General features: G+C 47.7%; 10 protein-coding genes across 10 annotated transcripts; 3 read left to right on the top strand and 7 right to left on the bottom strand.

The window, feature by feature from the left end:
* Positions 1-1,343: 1,343 nt before the first annotated feature.
* On the top strand, positions 1,344-2,537 carry P174DRAFT_461886 (uncharacterized protein; the record flags this gene model as incomplete). The annotated part of the gene is made up of 4 exons (XM_024830056.1): positions 1,344-1,471; positions 1,498-1,728; positions 1,792-2,096; positions 2,200-2,537. 4 exons carry the CDS (start codon positions 1,344-1,346, stop codon positions 2,535-2,537), a joined length of 1,002 nt encoding a protein of 333 aa, XP_024682066.1.
* A 2,607-nt stretch (positions 2,538-5,144) lies between these two features.
* P174DRAFT_422466 (uncharacterized protein) lies at positions 5,145-5,495 on the bottom strand (the record flags this gene model as incomplete). The annotated part of the gene is made up of 1 exon (XM_024825045.1): positions 5,145-5,495. The coding sequence occupies one exon, from the start codon at positions 5,493-5,495 to the stop codon at positions 5,145-5,147; it is 351 nt and encodes a 116-aa protein (XP_024682065.1).
* Positions 5,496-5,541: 46 nt separating this feature from the next.
* P174DRAFT_422465 (uncharacterized protein) lies at positions 5,542-5,967 on the top strand (the record flags this gene model as incomplete). The annotated part of the gene is made up of 1 exon (XM_024825044.1): positions 5,542-5,967. One exon carries the CDS (start codon positions 5,542-5,544, stop codon positions 5,965-5,967), a length of 426 nt encoding a protein of 141 aa, XP_024682064.1.
* Positions 5,968-6,710: 743 nt separating this feature from the next.
* Positions 6,711-7,595, bottom strand: P174DRAFT_409740 (uncharacterized protein; the record flags this gene model as incomplete). The annotated part of the gene is made up of 2 exons (XM_024824222.1): positions 6,711-7,441; positions 7,551-7,595. The coding sequence occupies 2 exons, from the start codon at positions 7,593-7,595 to the stop codon at positions 6,893-6,895; spliced, it is 594 nt and encodes a 197-aa protein (XP_024682063.1). The 3' UTR covers positions 6,711-6,892.
* Positions 7,596-8,495: 900 nt separating this feature from the next.
* Positions 8,496-9,543, bottom strand: P174DRAFT_409738 (Rieske (2Fe-2S) protein). The gene is made up of 2 exons (XM_024824221.1): positions 9,266-9,543; positions 8,496-9,218 (listed from the first exon to the last, which is right to left on the bottom strand). Exons 1-2 carry the CDS (start codon positions 9,524-9,526, stop codon positions 8,961-8,963), a joined length of 519 nt encoding a protein of 172 aa, XP_024682062.1. The 5' UTR covers positions 9,527-9,543; the 3' UTR covers positions 8,496-8,960.
* A 630-nt stretch (positions 9,544-10,173) lies between these two features.
* Positions 10,174-11,408, bottom strand: P174DRAFT_513839 (putative calcium/calmodulin dependent protein kinase). The gene is made up of 5 exons (XM_024832018.1): positions 11,240-11,408; positions 11,012-11,186; positions 10,920-10,986; positions 10,654-10,871; positions 10,174-10,602 (listed from the first exon to the last, which is right to left on the bottom strand). The coding sequence occupies exons 1-5, from the start codon at positions 11,365-11,367 to the stop codon at positions 10,240-10,242; spliced, it is 951 nt and encodes a 316-aa protein (XP_024682061.1). The 5' UTR covers positions 11,368-11,408; the 3' UTR covers positions 10,174-10,239.
* Positions 11,409-13,199: 1,791 nt separating this feature from the next.
* Positions 13,200-14,008, bottom strand: P174DRAFT_409737 (aegerolysin family protein). The gene is made up of 2 exons (XM_024824220.1): positions 13,795-14,008; positions 13,200-13,732 (listed from the first exon to the last, which is right to left on the bottom strand). The coding sequence occupies exons 1-2, from the start codon at positions 13,884-13,886 to the stop codon at positions 13,405-13,407; spliced, it is 420 nt and encodes a 139-aa protein (XP_024682060.1). The 5' UTR covers positions 13,887-14,008; the 3' UTR covers positions 13,200-13,404.
* Positions 14,009-15,496: 1,488 nt separating this feature from the next.
* Positions 15,497-16,104, top strand: P174DRAFT_234762 (uncharacterized protein). Its single transcript, XM_024821413.1, has 3 exons — positions 15,497-15,649; positions 15,711-15,841; positions 15,908-16,104. The coding sequence occupies exons 1-3, from the start codon at positions 15,627-15,629 to the stop codon at positions 15,997-15,999; spliced, it is 246 nt and encodes an 81-aa protein (XP_024682059.1). The 5' UTR covers positions 15,497-15,626; the 3' UTR covers positions 16,000-16,104.
* On the bottom strand, positions 16,088-16,659 carry P174DRAFT_443337 (uncharacterized protein). The gene has a single exon (XM_024827805.1). The coding sequence runs from the start codon at positions 16,623-16,625 to the stop codon at positions 16,209-16,211; it is 417 nt and encodes a 138-aa protein (XP_024682058.1). The 5' UTR covers positions 16,626-16,659; the 3' UTR covers positions 16,088-16,208.
* Positions 16,660-16,857: 198 nt separating this feature from the next.
* P174DRAFT_443336 (NAD-dependent epimerase/dehydratase family protein) lies at positions 16,858-18,314 on the bottom strand. The gene has a single exon (XM_024827804.1). It carries the CDS (start codon positions 18,186-18,188, stop codon positions 17,184-17,186), a length of 1,005 nt encoding a protein of 334 aa, XP_024682057.1. The 5' UTR covers positions 18,189-18,314; the 3' UTR covers positions 16,858-17,183.
* Positions 18,315-18,558: the final 244 nt, after the last annotated feature.

Genomic DNA, 18,558 nt, shown 5'->3' with positions numbered 1-18,558 from the left:
CGGGGATAGGTCCCAGCGCCTTCAGGGAATAAAGAGGCTGTGCTACAGGATATCGACACAGCACTTGAGACAATATTACTCTGCCAAGTAGGAGCTGTTACCTCTTGTCTTGCGATCGTGAGCGGCTGGCACGAAGGGACAACACGACACGACGCGTCCTGTTGGTTGGTGTACGTACAAGTAACCACATCCGCTCCGGAAAGCAGGGAGTTACCCAGGAGGGTCTTCCCAGTGGCGGACGACCAACAGACAGACCGGTGGAAAAACGACCTTGGAGCCGGTTCTCGAGTCGGCCGACGCTCGGGCAAGTCAGATCTCTGGAGCAACTGAGGGGACTTTCTAGAGTGTGGGAGTTTAAAAGGCGGGAAGGGCCGATCGATCCTCGGGGAGAGGGTGGGGCGGATTCGCCGTAAAACTAAAGGGCTACTATATTAAGCGCTGAGATTAGTATTTTTGGATTGGTTAATCTGGCCAATTAGAGTGCTTCATTTTTGCCGTGTTATTTACCATCTGATTCGCGCGTCGTGGGTGGTTTAATAGTGGTGAATTTGGTAGGTTAAGAATGTAAAATCACGATAGTCGCATAGGTGGGCGATATTGCATGGGTAGCGGACCTCTGGAAAAAATGGTAATTCTGGTCAGGGGCTGGCTAACAGGTCTTCACAGCGGGGTTTTTTTAATGGACATTTCAGGCCAGGTTTTATCGCATCCGAGTTTTTCACCGCCAGCATTAACGCGCATATACGCCCAGTTATTGACCTTTGATCGACCAGGCCGCCCCAGACATCAATCACGGCATTGCATCGCGATGAGAGTGCCATGCCCTGGCCAGCAGACACTTACACACATGATCAGGTATTTTTACGCGCAAGCTTGCTGGGTCTTGATTGACGGTTGTTGAGTGATTCCGCAGTTCGAGAAAATCGATAGTCCAACTATAGGCGGGACCGTCCGGTGTTGTCATTGCAAGTGATGGCAGGGAAGCTCCAAAGTCCTTATTTGCAAGAACGTTGGATCCTTGATGATGAACCAGACCTAGATCAAACTCACTCACCACCGTCCCAGGCGCAACTCCAGAAGTGTCTGGAATACGCCGCGTGGAGGGCGGCAGGGAACGGTCAAGAACTGGCTCTGCTGAATCCCTACAACGCGGCTGGCAGAAGACTTCTTATTAACCTTATTAATGGCCCTGTCGATTCGTCCCTTGTCTCAACATCAAGTCTAGTCCCCACCATGCAACGACTACGATCGACGGTGGACATAAGCAAGTACTTTGATGAGTTCGTCAATGACAGTCTTGTTCATAAGGTAGGCTGACCCCAGCAACCTAGAGGTTCTCTCTGATGACCCAGCAGTGCGTACAAGTCCGATGCCAGAGCTGTGGCTTCGTCCAACCAAAGAACGCGACTTGGCAGGCAGACCCTCTGAGCCAATGCAAGGACTTTCCCTCCACCACTGAAGGAGAAGTACTGTTGACGAGCGGGGCCTGGCTACCAGTGATCAGCAATATCAGAATGCAGCCATCTGGACTGGTGCAAGACCGAGCCCCGATCTTCTGGTCAATCGTTGTGGTTCGAATGGTGCACTTATTGGAATGGCGCCAAGTGGTTCTAGTCCGCGGCCTTCCCTACCTGGAACACCACAGCTTGCGGAAGCGCCCTCGTTGGCTCAACATCTGCTGGCTCAGGCTGAAGATTTACTGGCGAACAGTACTCAACATACCTTCTTGTCGCATGCAGGTTGTGGATTGCTAACTAAGAGCGCTCTCAATCAATGGCTGACGTAGATCAGGTATATCTCACGGTCGCTTGTCTCATTCACTAGAGCACTGATAGGCAAGATCCGCATACCCGAAATCAACGACTTAGAACGCGACTCAATGTTCCGATGTCTAGACTTGTTGTGCTCTGCGGTAAATAATATGAAGAAGGAGTTAGAGTTTCTTAAAGCCACCAAGCGCAAGTACGGACTTGACGTCAGCATTGATGAACCGAAACCGCCCACTAAAGGCTTCGTCGATCTGTTCCACAGTGCATCATGTCCGTCTGCAACATTACTCGAGGGCATGGTGATGCTATGGGCTACTGAAATTGTAAGTTGCGTTACCCTAACCCTGCTTGTTCATCACCCTGAGCTGACCAGCTCGCAGCTCTTCCACAGCTCCTTGTCTTACGCGGGCTGGATTCGTCACTTGAACAGTGCCAATATCGCCACCACGAAACCCGTACCCCCTCACATCCTCGTTGCCACCAGAAGCACCTGCAGACCCAAACAGCGTCCAGCTAAAAACAAAAGACGGCCACACTACCGCCCTCCGCGAGGCATTCATCGAAAACTGGAAATCAGAAATCTTTGGCCGCTTCATAGGCGCCTGCAGATCCATCGTCGACGAGCTCGCCATGGTCCAGCCGCCAGGCAACGGCTGGGATGACATGTCAGCCTGCGAACGCATCTTTAAGCAAGCCGTCTGGCTGTGGGGTCAGATGTTCTCTGAGGTAATGGGCATGGAAGAGCAAGAAGAGTTGGATGACTGGTAGAACACCCGCGAGCGTAGAGACAACGGCGCCATAATTGGAAACGGCCCGGCTGATGTGCCTGTCGAGGTCGATGATGACCATCATGCGATTGCTTCCGCTGATTTTCTATAGCATCTTGCCGATGATCTCGTGATATTTGGCTGACGCCACATGCTGAATTTGATTGTGGATTTGAGCGGGTCTGCACTATGTTAGACCTGGCGCCGCAGCACAACGGCGAAGCAGCCGTATTAAAAGAGTACATTCTCATTGCCGAAGAGCCCCTGAAACTCGTACCTTGTGGTACCTAATGGACTCCTTGCAGAATGAAACGCCGCGTGGCTGTATTCGGCCTTGAATTGGCCCCCTGCAGCCGCGTTCGAGGGGGCAACTCACGTCGTAGTGTGCCATGCTCACAGAAGCGAATGGTCGTACGGGGTCACATATTACAATGCCCTGCTTGGCTGCCATATCTAGCCGAGGACAAAATGGACGGCATATTCACTGCCAGATGCAACTTATCCTCCAGCCCACATCTCTTCGACTCCGACGCAATCGCAATCTTGCAGCATGCTACCAAACTGCAATTTTACGCTCTCCTTACCCCCCGCCCCCAAATCTTGAGAATACTTCTGCACCACCGAGCTGTCCAGCGGATCACTGATTCAAGAAGGCGAATTCGATTCTGCCGGCCGAAAACAGACCATCAAGTTTGGGGCTTAGAATCGTAGTGGAGGTGAAGGATTTATTCAGCATAATTTGAGCGCTAATTACTGGCGTTCCCCACGTGGTTTGGGCGTGGTTGTAGGTCAGCCTGGTGAATTCCTGAGGTGGCGCGTGTTATATAACTGTAGTTAACAATCACCAACCTGCGCGTACTGTGTAAATTGACTACGATCTCTCACCCATTCCACTATACTCCAGCTGAGGAAGCTTGGCGATCCACTGGTGAATAAGGAAGCCATTAATTAACTCCTACGTGTACAAATCTTTGTGCTAGTAAACATTAGAGTTCTGGTAACAATCAAATATCAAATAAAAAGGCGATGCAGATCACATAAATGGTCAAACAAGTTGGCTTTTTGCTAGTAGAAGCTTCGTTGAGCTCACAGACACACATCCATACTAAAAGAAAGCAAATGGCGCCATCGCCGCCTTAGTCTGTTTAGCTCTGCTGCCACTTCAGGATAGTCAACTGTTGTGCTAATCCTTGCTGCGTGATCTGTTGTTTCCATGCCCACAATTCCATCCGCATACACCTGCAGCTTAATGATATCGCACAGACCATTAGCTTACAGTATTAAACCTAGTTCTATAATAAAATTAACTGGAGGAATAGGAAGAGTGTTTCCTTATTTAAACTCATATGGAAACAGCTTTCCTTCATAAAAAAGCCAACTGCAAGCATATATGTTGTTAAAGTCAGTTGAAGCAGTTGCTTTACCATCTTCTTTAATGTTTCGCTCATCTGGGTTTAGATCAAAGTGTCAATGGAGAAGGCATGCACTGAAGACCTTATAGACTTTATATTTCAGGAAACAGTCCCGGATAACAGTATTAATAAAGTGTTGGACCTTGCGTGTGGTAAAAGTCGCTGTGGCAGCGTGAAGAGAAGGCTTGGTAGCAAGGTGGTACACATTATAGTTATAGGGGACAGCAATAATTTGTTTTGCCATGCTTGTATTGTTGTATAAGGATTAGGATTAAAATATAAATAGCTTCTTGAATAATTCCAAACTAGGTGTAATAACAGGGTTGAATATATAAGAGTAAATAAGAAGATAAGCTTAAGAAAACCCCATAGATGGTAGAATCACAAAGTATAAGTATCTGAATATCTTGCCTCTTAGTCCCTCTAAATATGTTTTGAGCGTCGCTATATAGGGACGAGTAAAAACCCTAATTTATTTGTCTTTAAGCAGCCCGCTGGTTGCGGCATCAGTCTGCTTGAATCAAAGTGTGTAGAATAGTCAATTAACTAATGCTTTAATTTTCTGGAGTAACATTTCCCACTTCCTAAGTAATTTAAGTTGACACTGAATAGTCAGCTGCTTGCAGTGAATATTTAATCTAGTAGTTCGCCTATACTAAGGTGACATGATAGACTAGATGCAGTGACTTCCTAACTATGGTAGCCTCAGTACTTTTATATTAGAGCAAAGCTAACTACGAAAAGCCGTAACGTCAACCGCAGTTGCATCCTACGACACCGTAAGGTCCTGGGTCGATTCTGGCCTCATCAAACTTATAGAGCCGTATTAGTACTTAGGGCACAAGCGGGGATATCGTGAAGAGTCCTCGCAGAATACATTGGAACAGTGTAGCTGCGGCGTTGATCCCATATAACCTTGACGAGAACAAAGGCGCAGTTGTCCAAGTTGGATTCCGTACAGGCCCGGTAGACTAGAAAAAAACCAAACGGCTTCGAAAGGGGCAGCAGATCTCCAATGTCACTCGTGCAAAGGCCAGAGAAAAGCATCGTCGGATCCGGAGCGTTGATCTTCCCGGTCTGATGAAGGAGCTCATTTTCCTCGACCTGATTGAAGCTGGGAAACTGACCAGAAGGGCCAGTGAATTGAGAGAGTGAAATAGCTGGGCTGAGAGTCATAGTATTGTACTTTCTGTTTCTTAAAGGATAATTCCAGCTTTGCTGAATCTCTCAAAAGCATCCAGCCAGCCCTCAACGGGGTCTCTTTTCTCAGTGAACCCTACCCTACGCAATCTCTCTGAGCTCAAATGACGATCGAAAGATAGCCACCATCCCAGGGAATCCAACTGGGTACTTCCAGCAACTACACCACGCGTCACGCCTTTTGGTGGTCCGTTCTCGGTGAACAGATGACGGAACTTGCTTACATATTCTCCCGGCTTCAAAGCGTCACCAGTTTCTGAGGGTCCTACTCCCCTGAGCCCGAACCAGTTGGCGATGGTAGGCCATAATTCGGCAAAGTTCACGGGGCGGCGGTCGTTGTCCACCATGTTGATGATTTTCCGACCGCATTTATCCGGGTTGAGGGCTGCATGGATGGCAATTCGACCGAGAATCTTCTCAGAGACCGGCGTCAAGAGAGATCGATATGTTCCGGAGCAGAACGCAGCCAGGGGTTGGGTTGAGCACTACCGCGAGACTGGTAAAAGCGGCGGTACTCTTATCTACTACGGTCCTCAAGACGGCGCTCAGACAGACGAATCTGAGGCAAACAGCCTCGAACAACGCAGCTGCGGGTACACCAGCAAAGCGCCCGTGCGCGATTCTTCAAATGGGGCACGTAACGGCAACTGCAACGCTCTCATGTCTGATCTTTATGACATGACACCACGCCAGATCTGCTACCAAGGTGACTCCGGGAAAAACACGTTCTGCTGCGTCTCGTGGCACAAATCAATCCCTGGCCTCAAGAAAGGTGACCTAGCTCCCTACGCCAGTGCGAGTAAGTCCATGGTTTTTTAGCTTCATAATATGAATTTGAACCATATTAACTATGCACAGTATTGAATCAATGCACCGAGAATGGGATTTCAGGCAAGACTAGTAAGGTCTGGGTTCAAAATAAGTGTACCAATGTTTGCTTGTCAAACCGCGGAACCCATTGTTGAATGTGACGGTTCTAAACATGATTGGCAGGAGGGAAAGTATGCACATATGTGTATTTGTTCTGCTGAATCCTGATGGATCCACCTTTTTCATTTCTGCGCCTGTGTCTAGTCTCATGTATTGTTTTCGTTTATTTGGCTTATTCCAGAACCTTGATATACACTTTTGTTCGACTTCATGAATTCACGCCAAAGAACCTCAGCAGTAGTCTGGCAGCTCCTCGTCAAATTGACTTACATCCCTGGGTATGTGCTCCCGATTAGTGAAGATATAGCTAGATAATCTCAATAATCCTTGACACAAAGGTATAAGATGAAAGCTTCAAAACCATGATCCTCAACTATTTTATGAACCTGATGTCTTTCTTCCGAGATATAGCCACTGGAACGCAAGTGCGCCACCGAAGTTCGGTGGCCACTACTGACTAGGTGGACCGGTGTAGATCTCAGATTGCAAATTTCCGTTGTATGAGGTGATGACTTGCCCCTTTCTGATTCGAGTTCTTCTATGCTTGAGCTGTTTCTACAGTGCTCAAACAGTTGGGGACCACATCAGTAGTAGGACTGCTCGGCATCTGACCTTCGCAGCGTGCAGTATGTGTCAAATTTCATTGATAACGTGTTCATGGTATCTACGTGCTGTGGTGCCTACCAAACTATGTAGAAATAACAAGCGAACGGTACAAGTGACTATCTACAATAATTTGAAGGACAGTGCATCGTCGTCATGCTGGAATCAGAAATGTTACAAGTCGGTGTCGTGTGAAAGGTGCTAGAGAGCTCTATTCCTCCTCATCATTGTCTTCGCCATTCATACATTTCACAGCTTTGAACACGTCGAAGATGCCAGTTCCATCCGTAAATTTCTCTGGGCATCCAAAGTAGATCGGATAGGCAGACTCCCGTGAGGCCCACATAAGAGAGCCATGGAACTCATCAGCTGCACGACGATCAATTCTGAAGTCATACCAGGTGTTGGCCCTTGGAGGGAGAGGTCCCCATCCGTCAAATTCGAAAGTAGGCTCTTCCGGGCTGACTACCGGGTAGTAGAAGCTCATAAGTAGAGTACCGTCTCGGGCGCTTCGCTCATCGGCGATAGCGATTACATTCGGTTCGATAAATTTAACTTTAGCTTGGTACCACTTGTCTAGTGCCCAATTTTGGCATTGCTCTTTAGAGGCGTTGATGAAATCCGAATCGAAAGTCTCGCCGTCTTGTAATTCAATTCTAAATCCCTCTCGCTTGTCCGGGCAGATCTCCGATTCAACAAGATAGTACAGAGGAGGGGCGTCCTTCTCGGTACTGAATTCGCGCATGGCCTTAGGTATGAACTAATAACAAACTCAGCATCGTTTTATTACTAATATACAGTTGAAACTATTCAGTCCAGTCCGACATACTGCGAACAATGTGTCCTTGATCAATCACAGATGGACTTACAGGCTTGGCCTCCTCCGCAACACAAAATAGCAAGGTGCGTGTCATGGTAAGAAAGTTTATGTTGTGTCTTCCAGGGTGGTGTCAGACGTGACAAGTAGCAGTGAAAACGGGCAAGATAACTTTTTATATTTACAAATCCAAAAGAAGGGATGCAATGACCTCATCTTGAACCTGGCATAGCCCACTATCTAAAACAAGAACTTTTGTCGGCCCCAACGAGGACGCTACTATATTTAGCACAGCTACACTGTAGAAAATCGCCAACAAACTATAGAGTATTTTGTTTGGTCTAAATTGGCGCCGGTTAGTAGTTGGGTGGCTGACAACCAGCGAATCCCGTCTGCTATGCTGTTGTATGTTTTTTCTCTCCTCTTTTCGTTTTTAGCTCCATTCAAGGTGCCCTCCGCATGAAACGCCAATGTCTCTGAATCTTGGTTTCATGTCTTGATCGGCGCAGACCGGGCTGAGACTCGCTCAATCTGACTCAGGTCGCAGAGAATCTTTCCGGGAAATCGACTTGTTCCAGGAACGCGAATGACAGTCCGTAGACTGAGTCGCCTTCGAGAGTCGGCAGTGCCGAAAACTGCAGCATAGAGTGTGTAAGATTGATGTAGTGTGTTCCATGCCTGTCGGTTCATAGGGGCCGTATATACCCCGTATACTCTGTATATATTCGGCGAAATTGTGCGGACCCATCAGAGTTAAACTGCATTCTCCACCACTAAATTTGCGCACAGGATGATACGAGTTGCATGAGTTTGCAACAGTGCAAAGAAGATGCAAATACTGATATTGCGAGAGCTCTGGTCCCAGGAGGCCCATCGTTTCAGGAGAGCTTCTCGGCACATACGTCCTGCTCTATATCTGGGCCGGAGTCCTACAACTCCAGTTCATCGATCCAAACAGGGTAGGCAGCAAGTCAGTACAGGACGATGCTCTCTTATTCTGGAGTTAATGATACAATGCAAGTGTCTTTCCCTGTGTTCTTCGTAGTCCTTGGCAACTAATATATATTGTTACATGAGCCGTTAAGACAAGTCGGTGCTTGGATATCACATTCCTCCGTCATGTCTATCCGGTCTGTTTTCCTGTGAGTGAACAGGTGCAGCCACAACTACCTACTTATACAGCCAAAGAAGAGTAGCACTAGTGGCATGCACGGTGTGATGTGAAATGACATGCGCGGGACTGCCACAGACCGTAAATATATGGCAATGGGCTGCGGACGAATGGTCGTCAAGGTGCTCTTCACGACAGGTAACCTTTCAGTACAAGCGCAAATAGCAACAGCAGCAGTTCTTTCTGCAATAGATGCATGACACTGCTGTTCATGTCGAGTTGATTGCAGGAGGGAGACCAATAGGAGATACGTAATACTCAGGTCGATCCTGCTCGGGTCTGAATCGTCAACTAGCCAATTCTTTGCTTTCGCCTCACCCACACCTCCTTGTTGGTTTCCCCAGAAGCCCCATCGGTCGATGCGGGAGGGTCACGCAGCTGCACTTCCCAAACCTTGAGCTTGTAGTTGCCACGGTCCGACTGCCCAGAGAAGAGGTCAAAGGACCAGCCGTGCTTGGGACATGTGATAGCGACGCTGAGCACGACGCCAAAGTCTTCAATGTCAAAGAGGCTCCCCTGTGACAGTGGGAACGACGAGTGAGGGCATTGCTGGAACAGTCAGCGTGATTCTGCGTATCGGTTCCCGACTCACTCACGTGATCGATGGCATGAAATTTTCCTTTATACTTGAACACAAGGACCTGATCCTTCAAGTCCCCTGGTAGGTCAATATCCGCTTCTACTGGACACCCGGCCGCTTGACTCCCGTTTGTGTTGGAGTTCGGGATCCGAAAAGCTTTGCACTTCGCTGTGATCCGGCGGCCGTCATAATCGATATCGAGGTCCGGAAACGCCGATGCGAGGCCGACCTTGTGCCAAGCTCCATCTAGTCGAGATGGAGCTCTAAAGGGGTTCATCGCTGGGTGTAAGCGACCTGGCGGATTTTCTCAACAAGTTGGGTGAATCCGGCATCGCGCGAGATGAGACTGCCGTAGCACGTGATCTACCATACAAATCACAAACGATCTGTGATGTCACGTGACTATTTGGATATCCCGTTGAAGAATGAACCCATCTGGGCATCTCGTCTGCGTACAAAGCAATCCGTCGACCTGGCTCCCTGTCGACAAGATGCAGATTTCTGCCCTATGTAGGCGATTGCGCCGAATGGATTATGCTGTATCCTACTCTTCTGAATGGATGTTACAACGCACCCGTAAGGCAACAGTTGTCCACTCTCGTCCCTGCTGGCCCTGACGAAGTATGTTAGCGGGTACGTTTCTCATCCACGCTAATCGTGCTCCATGGTTATCGACACCGACTAGCTGGTGAGATAGTTGTTGAAGCCGTAGTATCGCTACCAGACGGGGTCATAGCAGAAAACCCCGGGGTGTTGTTTCCAAGAATGATCCCCGTTGGTGACTTCCTCTACTGGCTGCAATAATGAGGCGAGAGGCTGGGGCACACTACACTGCTGTGGGGGTTTGTATCTTGACGAGTAGGTATTGCGCGCAGTAGAAGCGGGAAAAAAACAACTTATCTATCTCTATTCAAGGTTACCAGTGCAAGAACAAGACATCCCAAGTAATCAAGCTTTCGCCCAGTCTGCTATCCTAACCCGGGGCCATTCTCACAGGCCCATAAACCATGGATGCTCCAGCGCCTGACGCGCTGTAAGTCGTTTAGTGGGATTCAGATTTGTCAACCCCCGAATAAGGTCTTCAAATGCAGGATCGACAACCTCTGGCCATTCGGAGAATGACTTGTATGGGATGTCCTCGTCAGTCCTCCCATCCCATAGCATCTTTAAAACTTGGCAACTAGATTCATCGTCCTGGAGGTGTCTCAAGAGGCCATTGACCCCGTCGTGGTCGCCAAAATATGAAACCTGGCGCTGCAAGCGAATAATGGCAGGGAATACACCCTGCATTTCATGCGTCCGGAAATCATCATCAGGACCAAGTATTACGTGTCCAAGTACAGCATAGATGCACTAATGATATTTATCAGTAACCCGTAGCAGGAGCGGAAGCTGAGGACGTACAACAATGCCAAATGAGAAGATATCAGTTGGTTTGTTCAGTTCACCCTTGAAATGTGCCTCGGGACTGCGCCAGTTGTCATTTCCAGCGAGCATACCTTTAATGCACCTTCCCTTAGGAATGTACGCGGCATTTTCAAAGTCAATGATCTGAATATCTTCAATGATCAGTCCCTGTTCATCCTGACGGCAGCCAACTAGGACATTGTCTGGCTTGATATCTAAACATTGTTAGTTCCCAAATCTGTGACTGTGTTAAAGAAGATTACCGAGATGAACAATATGCCTTTCATGCAACTCAGCAATGCCTAGCAGGCAGTTTTTTAAGATTTTCTTCTCCCCTTGCATTGGGATTCCGGACAAGATGTAAGAAGTTATCCGTCAAGTATTTATAAACTAATATCCGATGGCCTGGAATAGTGTCGCATGGGAGACGAATGTAGCGACTTTCAGGGAGCTGTGGTTTTATCCTCTCGATGAAGTTCGTATAGATGTCCTTTGGTATGTCTTTCAGGAGAAATTTATCACGTCCGGATCTGGAGGTATTAGTTCGCGATCGAAATAAGTCCAATTAGCTTGATATTCAGACCTTGCCAACCAGACACGTCCTACGTGTGGTCTTTCTTGGAGCAATTCCTCGAACCGATAGCGCCGACCAGTAGTTCCAATGAAATCGCACGATGCAGAAGCCATTCGAGGAATGGACCTGCACAACATGCTATATGCTGCACTCTATTGGGTTTGCAGCAAACTAAAGTGTATCATATCTGATGCCATCCATATGAGAAGGAAACGGTGAGGTAGTGGGAATATTCGATGTCAAGGGGTCCGACGAACCAGGAATGACGTACCTTAGCGCCCAGACGATCCTTGCTTCCACTTCTAACTCGTTGCAATAATACTTTTCCTAAATTCTTTGATGAAAATATCCAATGTTATCACCAGATTGTCACTATCGCTACTGTTTCAGTAATCCACTTCCCTCGTTCCCCTCAGGCTGTTTCGACAATACGTAAAGCACCAGCCAGAACTCGAATGTGCCGGTACGATCAGACAGCAGTCATCCTTTCTTCCCACCCCGGAAATAACGACTAGCTCATCTTCAAGAATCATATTGAGCCATCAAAAGCCTAATTTGCAACGGTGTAGGGGACTCACGTTCGCCAATTCGGCAGTGCAATGGATACTCTGGCTCTACAAGCGTTGTTTTCAGCGGCTATCATCATGTCTCAATAAGTGAATCTATGCTCAGTAGACATAACAATGTGAGAAAGAGGATATTTGTCAGACTTAAAGTCTTCCGAGCATGTAATGTGCTACTTACAGTCCTCTTTTAGCATCCGATGCTTCTTTGCGACCAAGCTAATGGTAATAAGGTGCACGCATACCCTTAGAACTCCTAAAGTTGAAGCCTCTATAAATGTAAGGTCAATCTGAGATCTACTTGATTCGTTCCTTGAAATCGGCGGTAGAGCTTATGTACAACCAAGGTAGACAGGTATCGAGCGAAGCCTGGGCCACAAAATCTCCTGACGATCAGTAAGGTGGAGTGATCTACCAAGCAGCAGTAGGGTGATTATATGGATCAATTGGATCGACCTGTCTATATAAAAGAATCTATGGGTTACAAAATTTCTGCCGAACCGATAGCTTCTGCGCTCATATATCCAATTATAGCATGGCACGTTAAAGGATCGGCCAATATTATTCTCACCCCAAGATCCTTATTTTTTCTGTATAGCCTGAGTGGTCCAACAGTCAGCATTGATGGGCCACAGAGGGCTCCGAAAGCAGCATGACGAGGCTTATTCATCGACATCAAAATTATCACGGCCTCCCAGGTCCAATAGGCACAGTAAGAGGTGTATACGCTTGCCCGTCCGTCAGTCAGAGTTAGCGAATCGATTCATTGCGCTTGAGAATCTCATGCAACCACCTGGCATGCAGCTGCGCCAAGGACTGTCTTTTCGTGGAAAGTGGAAAGATGCCTACAGGATGACTATTCTGCGAAGATGTCTCCAAAGAATTGAGAATCTTCAAGTCCAGGCCAGATTGAGAAGTAGTGAGCTTGAGGAACTAAAAAAGCGCTGGGTGGATAGGAATTCTATTATTCCAACTTGATTTCGGGTGAAGCCAGGTATATTTAGGCACCAAACTATCTCTGCAGGAATGGTTGAGCCGTTGCGACTTACGGGGGTTTTCCCTCGTTTTAAGATACAGCTGTACATGTGGTATCAAGCGTTTTCATCTCTTTTCGGCTTGACTTCTGTGACGTATTGCTCAGCGCCCGCAATTTGCTCCATCTTACAACGGTTTCAGCGCACTCAGACCATTTCCGAAGTCTGCAAATCCAGCTATTAGTATTTGGACAATCTATTGATTTATCAATGATCATATGACATGCTTCGTCATCCCGTCCTCATACACAGGGCACCATGAAAGCAGCGAACCTCCGTCCCGCACCGTGGTACGACAAGCTGTTTATTTGGGTTATCGTCTGGTGCAGAGCAGAGGAAACGAAGGATATTTAGGAACCTCTACCATTGGATGACCGATCTTCACAGTTGAGTTCACCTCTGTGCCAGCGCATCTAGACAGCAGATGCCGTGGAACAGTGAATTAGATTAGACTGGCTCATTGAAGAGGGTAATAACACTTCGGGCCACCATTGTATGAAAGCTTCATATATGAGTTTCGTATGTAGGAAAAGAAGCCACACAATGACAAATCATCCTGTTGCATATCCCAGACATCCTACTCATCCCTGATGGTAACTGGAACCTTGCCCAAGATACCAGATTCATTCCACTTTCCAATATCGACATTGTATCGTGGGTCCTGATCACGCAGCATGAACATATTCCTTTTTCCGGGCTCCATAGGAGCATTCCATGCTAGGGTGCAGATTCTGGCATCCTTTACATCGTCGATGAGGTCAATTGTGCCTTGCAACCCTTTGAAGCCTTTTTCTTCGCCACAGGAACAGACATGCCGCAGACCCCCGTTATGGCGAATAATCATGTCTTCAATGTCGTCGGTGGTTAGGGTATCATTCTGATCACCCTCCCTGTAAAACTCGCCGCTACGGAATGTCAGACGAAACTGCTAGTCACTGATGATCCAGGCAGACTGAGAAGTAGATACCTTTCTATATGAGCATTTTCGATTCGGATGTCATACTTCATGTCATCTTTGATTTCAATGTCGAGATATTGTTGTCCTGTTGTAGATGCCATATCGGTTTGATAGGTATATCGTGGTTGACACAGAGTTTCAAATAGTCAAGCTACAATGCAATAGAGATCTCACACGCTCAGAAGAGAAACTGACTCTGCTCAGGAAGGGAACGAGCACTATATACGGATTGGATGGATGCGGAATCGATGACGGAGGTCCTCTTCTGTTTTTATGGTACGGTGCGGGGTCCGCATCCACCAATCTATGTCCATTATCGTCTCTTTTCTGAACGGACATTGATAATGATTGGTTATTATAATAAAGTATCGACAGCAAATAGCGGCTAAATTAATCTGGTGCATTGGTGGCACTCCCGCTGAAATATCTAGTAGCACTGGCTGGCGTCATACTTACACTGACATGGCCCGCCGCGGAGGACCACCAATACCCAGATTGCAGCATAGTCCCAACAGTATGGGGATTGTGACTGAAGTCTTTGATGAGTAAGACTTTGTTGGGATCTGTGAAAGGACAGCACCCCTAAGCAAAGTTTCTATATGTATGAGCTTGCGGGCACTCGACCTTGTTCTAGAGTTCCTCAAGGATCAATAGCTAAGGATTCTGACCATACAAAAGTCACCATCGCTTGCTCTGTTACTGCAACGTCCCTAAACATGAACATAATTCGACAAAGTATATCAACAATCCCGTCTCTCCTTCAGCAGAACATCACAGGCCATGTGACCTGCGTCGAGTCTGGGGCAGGGATTCTCTGCTTCTCACTGGATAGTCTCTTTATGGACTTCGATAACGAGGTGTAGAAAACGGGATGCGGCAGAGATGGGTGTCATTGTCAACAGTCCTGTCACTACTTGCACACCCTTCGTAGTAATGGCGAATCGTCTCGACTTTGCAGAACCATGCTGGGTGTGCGAGAGTTGCTGCATACCATCTCGTGTGGGCCCAGATTGCCTCTCACCCTCTCGCTGGTCACATCGTCAGTTTTTGGCCTTCAGACTGTACTTAAGCTTATTTTCCTCCCCCACCTCCGGCGAGATACATACTGTAGGCTGTAATACAGAAAACAAGGCCCACTTGCTGCTCCACTTCTGACCTATTTCTCTGTCTTTCTGCCTATTGAAGCCTAGTCATGGTGTTACGCATTCTTATGGAAGGTGAAGAATGCGTAACACCATGACCAGGCTTAAATAAGTAAGGTATGCCATTATGGAAGGAGAAGAGCGGATAGGTTGATCTTGTTGTTCCCACCATAAGCTGCAGACAGAGTAAAACTGCTAGATTTAGAATAGCTGGCTTAGTCTGATAGGCAAATACCGCCCCGCGGGTCGGACATAGAGTCATGGCATATAACTCTCCTGGTGCAGTTAGGACAGTTGTTTAACTGTCTACTGCGCTCATTTGGACGCTGTACGTCGTGTGACCAGTATAAACCGGCCGATCAACAAACGTATTGTTGCGTTCTGTCATATTTGGTTTTCTGAAGCGAGCATTGACACATGACTCTTGTATTAGAGTTAGAACAGGCCGCTATCACAAGGAGCTCCAGAAAGATTTCTGGTCTAAGCCAAATTTGTCTTCGAGCAACCTTGGTAGAGCGATATATACTTCTGGTTCGATATCACATCTCGCCTCTGGGTCAGGCCACATCCTCATTAGTATATAGTTGCCTCTCCTGAGCAGTCTGCATTCATTGATAATCTGCACAGATTTGGCTTTCAATAACTCGGCAATGTTCTTCCGTACTTGCACAAGACAGAATCTTGATTACTGAATAAGTTATGTCTGTGACGAGAACATACAGGTTGGCAAACCTCGAGACCCTTCCCTACCTGCTTCTTGGCTGACATTACACGATAAATAAGCCTAAGTGCGTTCGCAGTTGGAGCCATCGTTGGCGGTACATCTGCATACCGATACACTATGGCGAAATATAGGGTGCCGCAGAATATCAATCTCATTGTGAGTATTTACCACTGTCTCGTAATTAGCAGCGGTGTGTCATGCCAGCTGGAACGCTACCAGCTGTTTGTTGCGCAGGACAAGCTGACTATAGTCGTAGATGCTCCAGAAGCGACTGCTACTTCTTTCTGGGCGTGTTGCAGAACTGGAGAGACGAAGTATAAGAAAATCTTAATTGGAATGGAAACGTAACTTTCGATCCTTCTTGTAGCATTCTGTGCGGAAATCAGAATATAGGATTCAGCTGGCAACTGGAACCCCATGCATACTCGAATAGCACTCCTATCGATCAATTTTGTGAGTAACACGTACAAATTGTCTATACTGATTTCCCGCAATAAAGCAACTATGATACATGAAGAGAAAATAGCAGTAGTACATCCATATGAGCGTATTGATCATCAATCCTTCTTATGCCTGTCGTCCACATCCCTGTTGTGAGTCCTTACATCTTCGGAATCATACTCCTTACCCAGCTCGCCGCTCTCTGGGTTCGGTCCCTCCCTGTATTCCTTGAGGCTGTGATACTCTTTTCCCTTCGAGTCCACAACTACTGGTCGAGTCGACTTTGACTGTTTCTCTGGTGGCGGTTGCGGAAATTGTGCATCATTCTTTGTTGTCTCTTGCTCTGGTATATTTCGCATTTGTCCAGTCCGGAACCCTCTCGGCCATGTATTACTCTGCGGCGTCTGCACGCCGATTCTGTGGGAATTCTGAGGAAGAGCCAGTATAGCGTAGGGACGGGGGCAGCTTCTCAAGGAGACAAACCGCACCCGACCTTTTGGAGATATTGCACGAGACAGGCCGATTTTCGGCATATTGACAGCTGCCGTTTGAGATGGTCAGGTAAACTCCTGGATTCTATCCTAAAGCTGGCATATCGCCAGGGTATATGTATATGATATGTATATGTGGGCCCATTGTTTGGCTGGGGGTGGCAAGTTCCGGGTTCGGGTGACGTAACTATTGGCAGCCCTACCAGGGCACCGAGCTGATATTCTTCCTTTGAATCTTGGTTAGGATGCTGAAGTTTGGAAGCAAGTCCAGTCTGTGGATTCGGAGAATATGTACCAGAGAACACTAGAAGGCTATGGGAAAGGGCTGGGACCGGTCCATGCATCCATCTTCTGACAGTAAACAACGCAGTGTTCAGCCTCAGTGTTAGATCCAACATCAACTTCTGCTCCCATCAGGGCTTTGACGATTTCAATATACCAATTCTGACAGCTAACGAGTGGTGTCTGGCTTGGATATCCGCCTCCCTCTTCACCGTCATAAATCAGCAAAAGAACGCGGTCAAATCCGATCTTCTGTCATTGCTCGTCTTTTTCTGGAAAGAGGGTATGATGTGATAACCTCTACTTCTGATATAAAGTCTATCGCTTTGTATACACCCCAGTGCTCACAGCATGGTACCCCTTCCTGCCTACCTTCGCCGTCAATTCACTCCTCCATTCTCCACCCATTGCCAACCTCTCCACGGTCTTCTCAAATGTATACTGTGGCTCCCATCCCAGCTCCCTCATCGCCTTGCTAGAATCATACACCCGATCAATCCTCGGAAGATGCTTCCACCCTTTCTGCTCAAACACAGCCCCTAATCCCGGACACATCTCGTTAAACACCTCTTCCGGGTTCCGGTTAAGCCTGTCGAGCGTGTTCGCATCATTCCTGAAGAGCGGCGGCGCGCTGATGATGTACTTCCCCCAGCGAATATCCCTCGCTTTCGTCATCGCGCAGACCGACGCCCGCACAATATCCTCAATATCGCATCTGCGATACGCAAGCTCCAAAACCTTCAAGTTCTCATCGCCCATGGCCGCGCGGCGTCCCTCGTCGTCATCCTCCTCGGGGAAAAAGCGGCTCGTACGGAGAACCAGCACCGGCATGCCACTCTGCTTCTGGATCAGGGCGCAGAGATCCTCCGCTGCGACTTTTGTCACGCCGTAAATGTTTTTGGGCTCAGGGACGACAGTTTCGTCGATCCATGCGGCGGGGAATCCCGGCTTGGGACTTAGTGCCATGCCGAATGTGCTGGTCGTGCTGAAGAAGACGAAGCTCTCGATCCGGTGGCTGTATTTGGCTGATTCTTCGAGGAGGACTAGCGTTCCGAGAATATTTGTTGAGACGAAGTCCTCGTTTTTATGGCTGCAGATGTGCGGCTTGTGCAATGTTGCAGGGTGGAGGACATGCTTGATGGGTTGGGACTTGAAGATGGAGGCGATGAAAGCTCGATCCGTAATCGATCCTACACTTGTGGTGGTGGAGGAAGGCAGGATATCAATGCCAAAAGGAGTGAAGCCGAGCGAAGGAAGGGACAGCATGAGAGCAGTGCCGAGGTGGCCTGCTGAACCGGTGACAAGCACATCATATGAAGACATTGATCCCGTAATGCGTCGGGCTGGGATACGTATATACAAGTCTCCTCCAAATGGTCTCTACAGGCGCAGAGTCAGTAAGTTGCAGGAAGTAACCCGATTGAAATTTTGTCCAGGATTTTATTCTTCATAATCATGTGATTGACTATATACAAGAACCGAGTTTAACCTACCGTTCCATAATATTGAATATCTGTGACTCATACTTGCTGTCGCTTCGGCTCCTCAGAATCGCTTATTAATCATCCATGCTGAGACAAAACTTCGTATTAATAACCTTACCAAACGTCGTAGGAAGAGTCTGGCCCTCCTTGTGAACTTTAGCTATCGGCCCTATATCGTCTGTATGATTCTGTATGAATTGGGCTGGGAA

Source organism: Aspergillus novofumigatus (assembly GCF_002847465.1).
Source record: "Aspergillus novofumigatus IBT 16806 chromosome Unknown P174scaffold_5, whole genome shotgun sequence".
Lineage (NCBI taxonomy): Eukaryota > Fungi > Ascomycota > Eurotiomycetes > Eurotiales > Aspergillaceae > Aspergillus > Aspergillus novofumigatus.
Note: the sequence above shows the minus strand (reverse complement) of the source record. Positions and strands in the feature narration are given on the sequence as shown.

What these genes read in the sequence shown, in the direction of transcription:
- P174DRAFT_409738 (XM_024824221.1), bottom strand. Translation starts at nt 9,526, where the DNA reads ATGAACCCCTTTAGAGCTCCATCTCGACTAGATGGAGCTTGGCACAAG. An exon ending in AATTTCATGCCATCGATCAC is followed by an intron (nt 9,219 to 9,265) that starts GTGAGTGAGTCG and finishes TGACTGTTCCAG; the next exon opens with CAATGCCCTCACTCGTCGTT.
- P174DRAFT_513839 (XM_024832018.1), bottom strand. Translation starts at nt 11,367, where the DNA reads ATGTTGTGCAGGTCCATTCCTCGAATGGCTTCTGCATCGTGCGATTTC. An exon ending in GGACGTGTCTGGTTGGCAAG is followed by an intron (nt 11,187 to 11,239) that starts GTCTGAATATCA and finishes TAATACCTCCAG; the next exon opens with ATCCGGACGTGATAAATTTC. An exon ending in CGGATAACTTCTTACATCTT is followed by an intron (nt 10,987 to 11,011) that starts GTCCGGAATCCC and finishes ATGCAAGGGGAG; the next exon opens with AAGAAAATCTTAAAAAACTG.
- P174DRAFT_409737 (XM_024824220.1), bottom strand. Translation starts at nt 13,886, where the DNA reads ATGGCATCTACAACAGGACAACAATATCTCGACATTGAAATCAAAGAT. An exon ending in GAAAATGCTCATATAGAAAG is followed by an intron (nt 13,733 to 13,794) that starts GTATCTACTTCT and finishes GACATTCCGTAG; the next exon opens with CGGCGAGTTTTACAGGGAGG.
- P174DRAFT_234762 (XM_024821413.1), top strand. Translation starts at nt 15,627, where the DNA reads ATGTCTGTGACGAGAACATACAG. An exon ending in TCTGTGACGAGAACATACAG is followed by an intron (nt 15,650 to 15,710) that starts GTTGGCAAACCT and finishes ACGATAAATAAG; the next exon opens with CCTAAGTGCGTTCGCAGTTG. An exon ending in CTGTCTCGTAATTAGCAGCG is followed by an intron (nt 15,842 to 15,907) that starts GTGTGTCATGCC and finishes CTATAGTCGTAG; the next exon opens with ATGCTCCAGAAGCGACTGCT.
- P174DRAFT_443337 (XM_024827805.1), bottom strand. Translation starts at nt 16,625, where the DNA reads ATGCCGAAAATCGGCCTGTCTCGTGCAATATCTCCAAAAGGTCGGGTG.
- P174DRAFT_443336 (XM_024827804.1), bottom strand. Translation starts at nt 18,188, where the DNA reads ATGTCTTCATATGATGTGCTTGTCACCGGTTCAGCAGGCCACCTCGGC.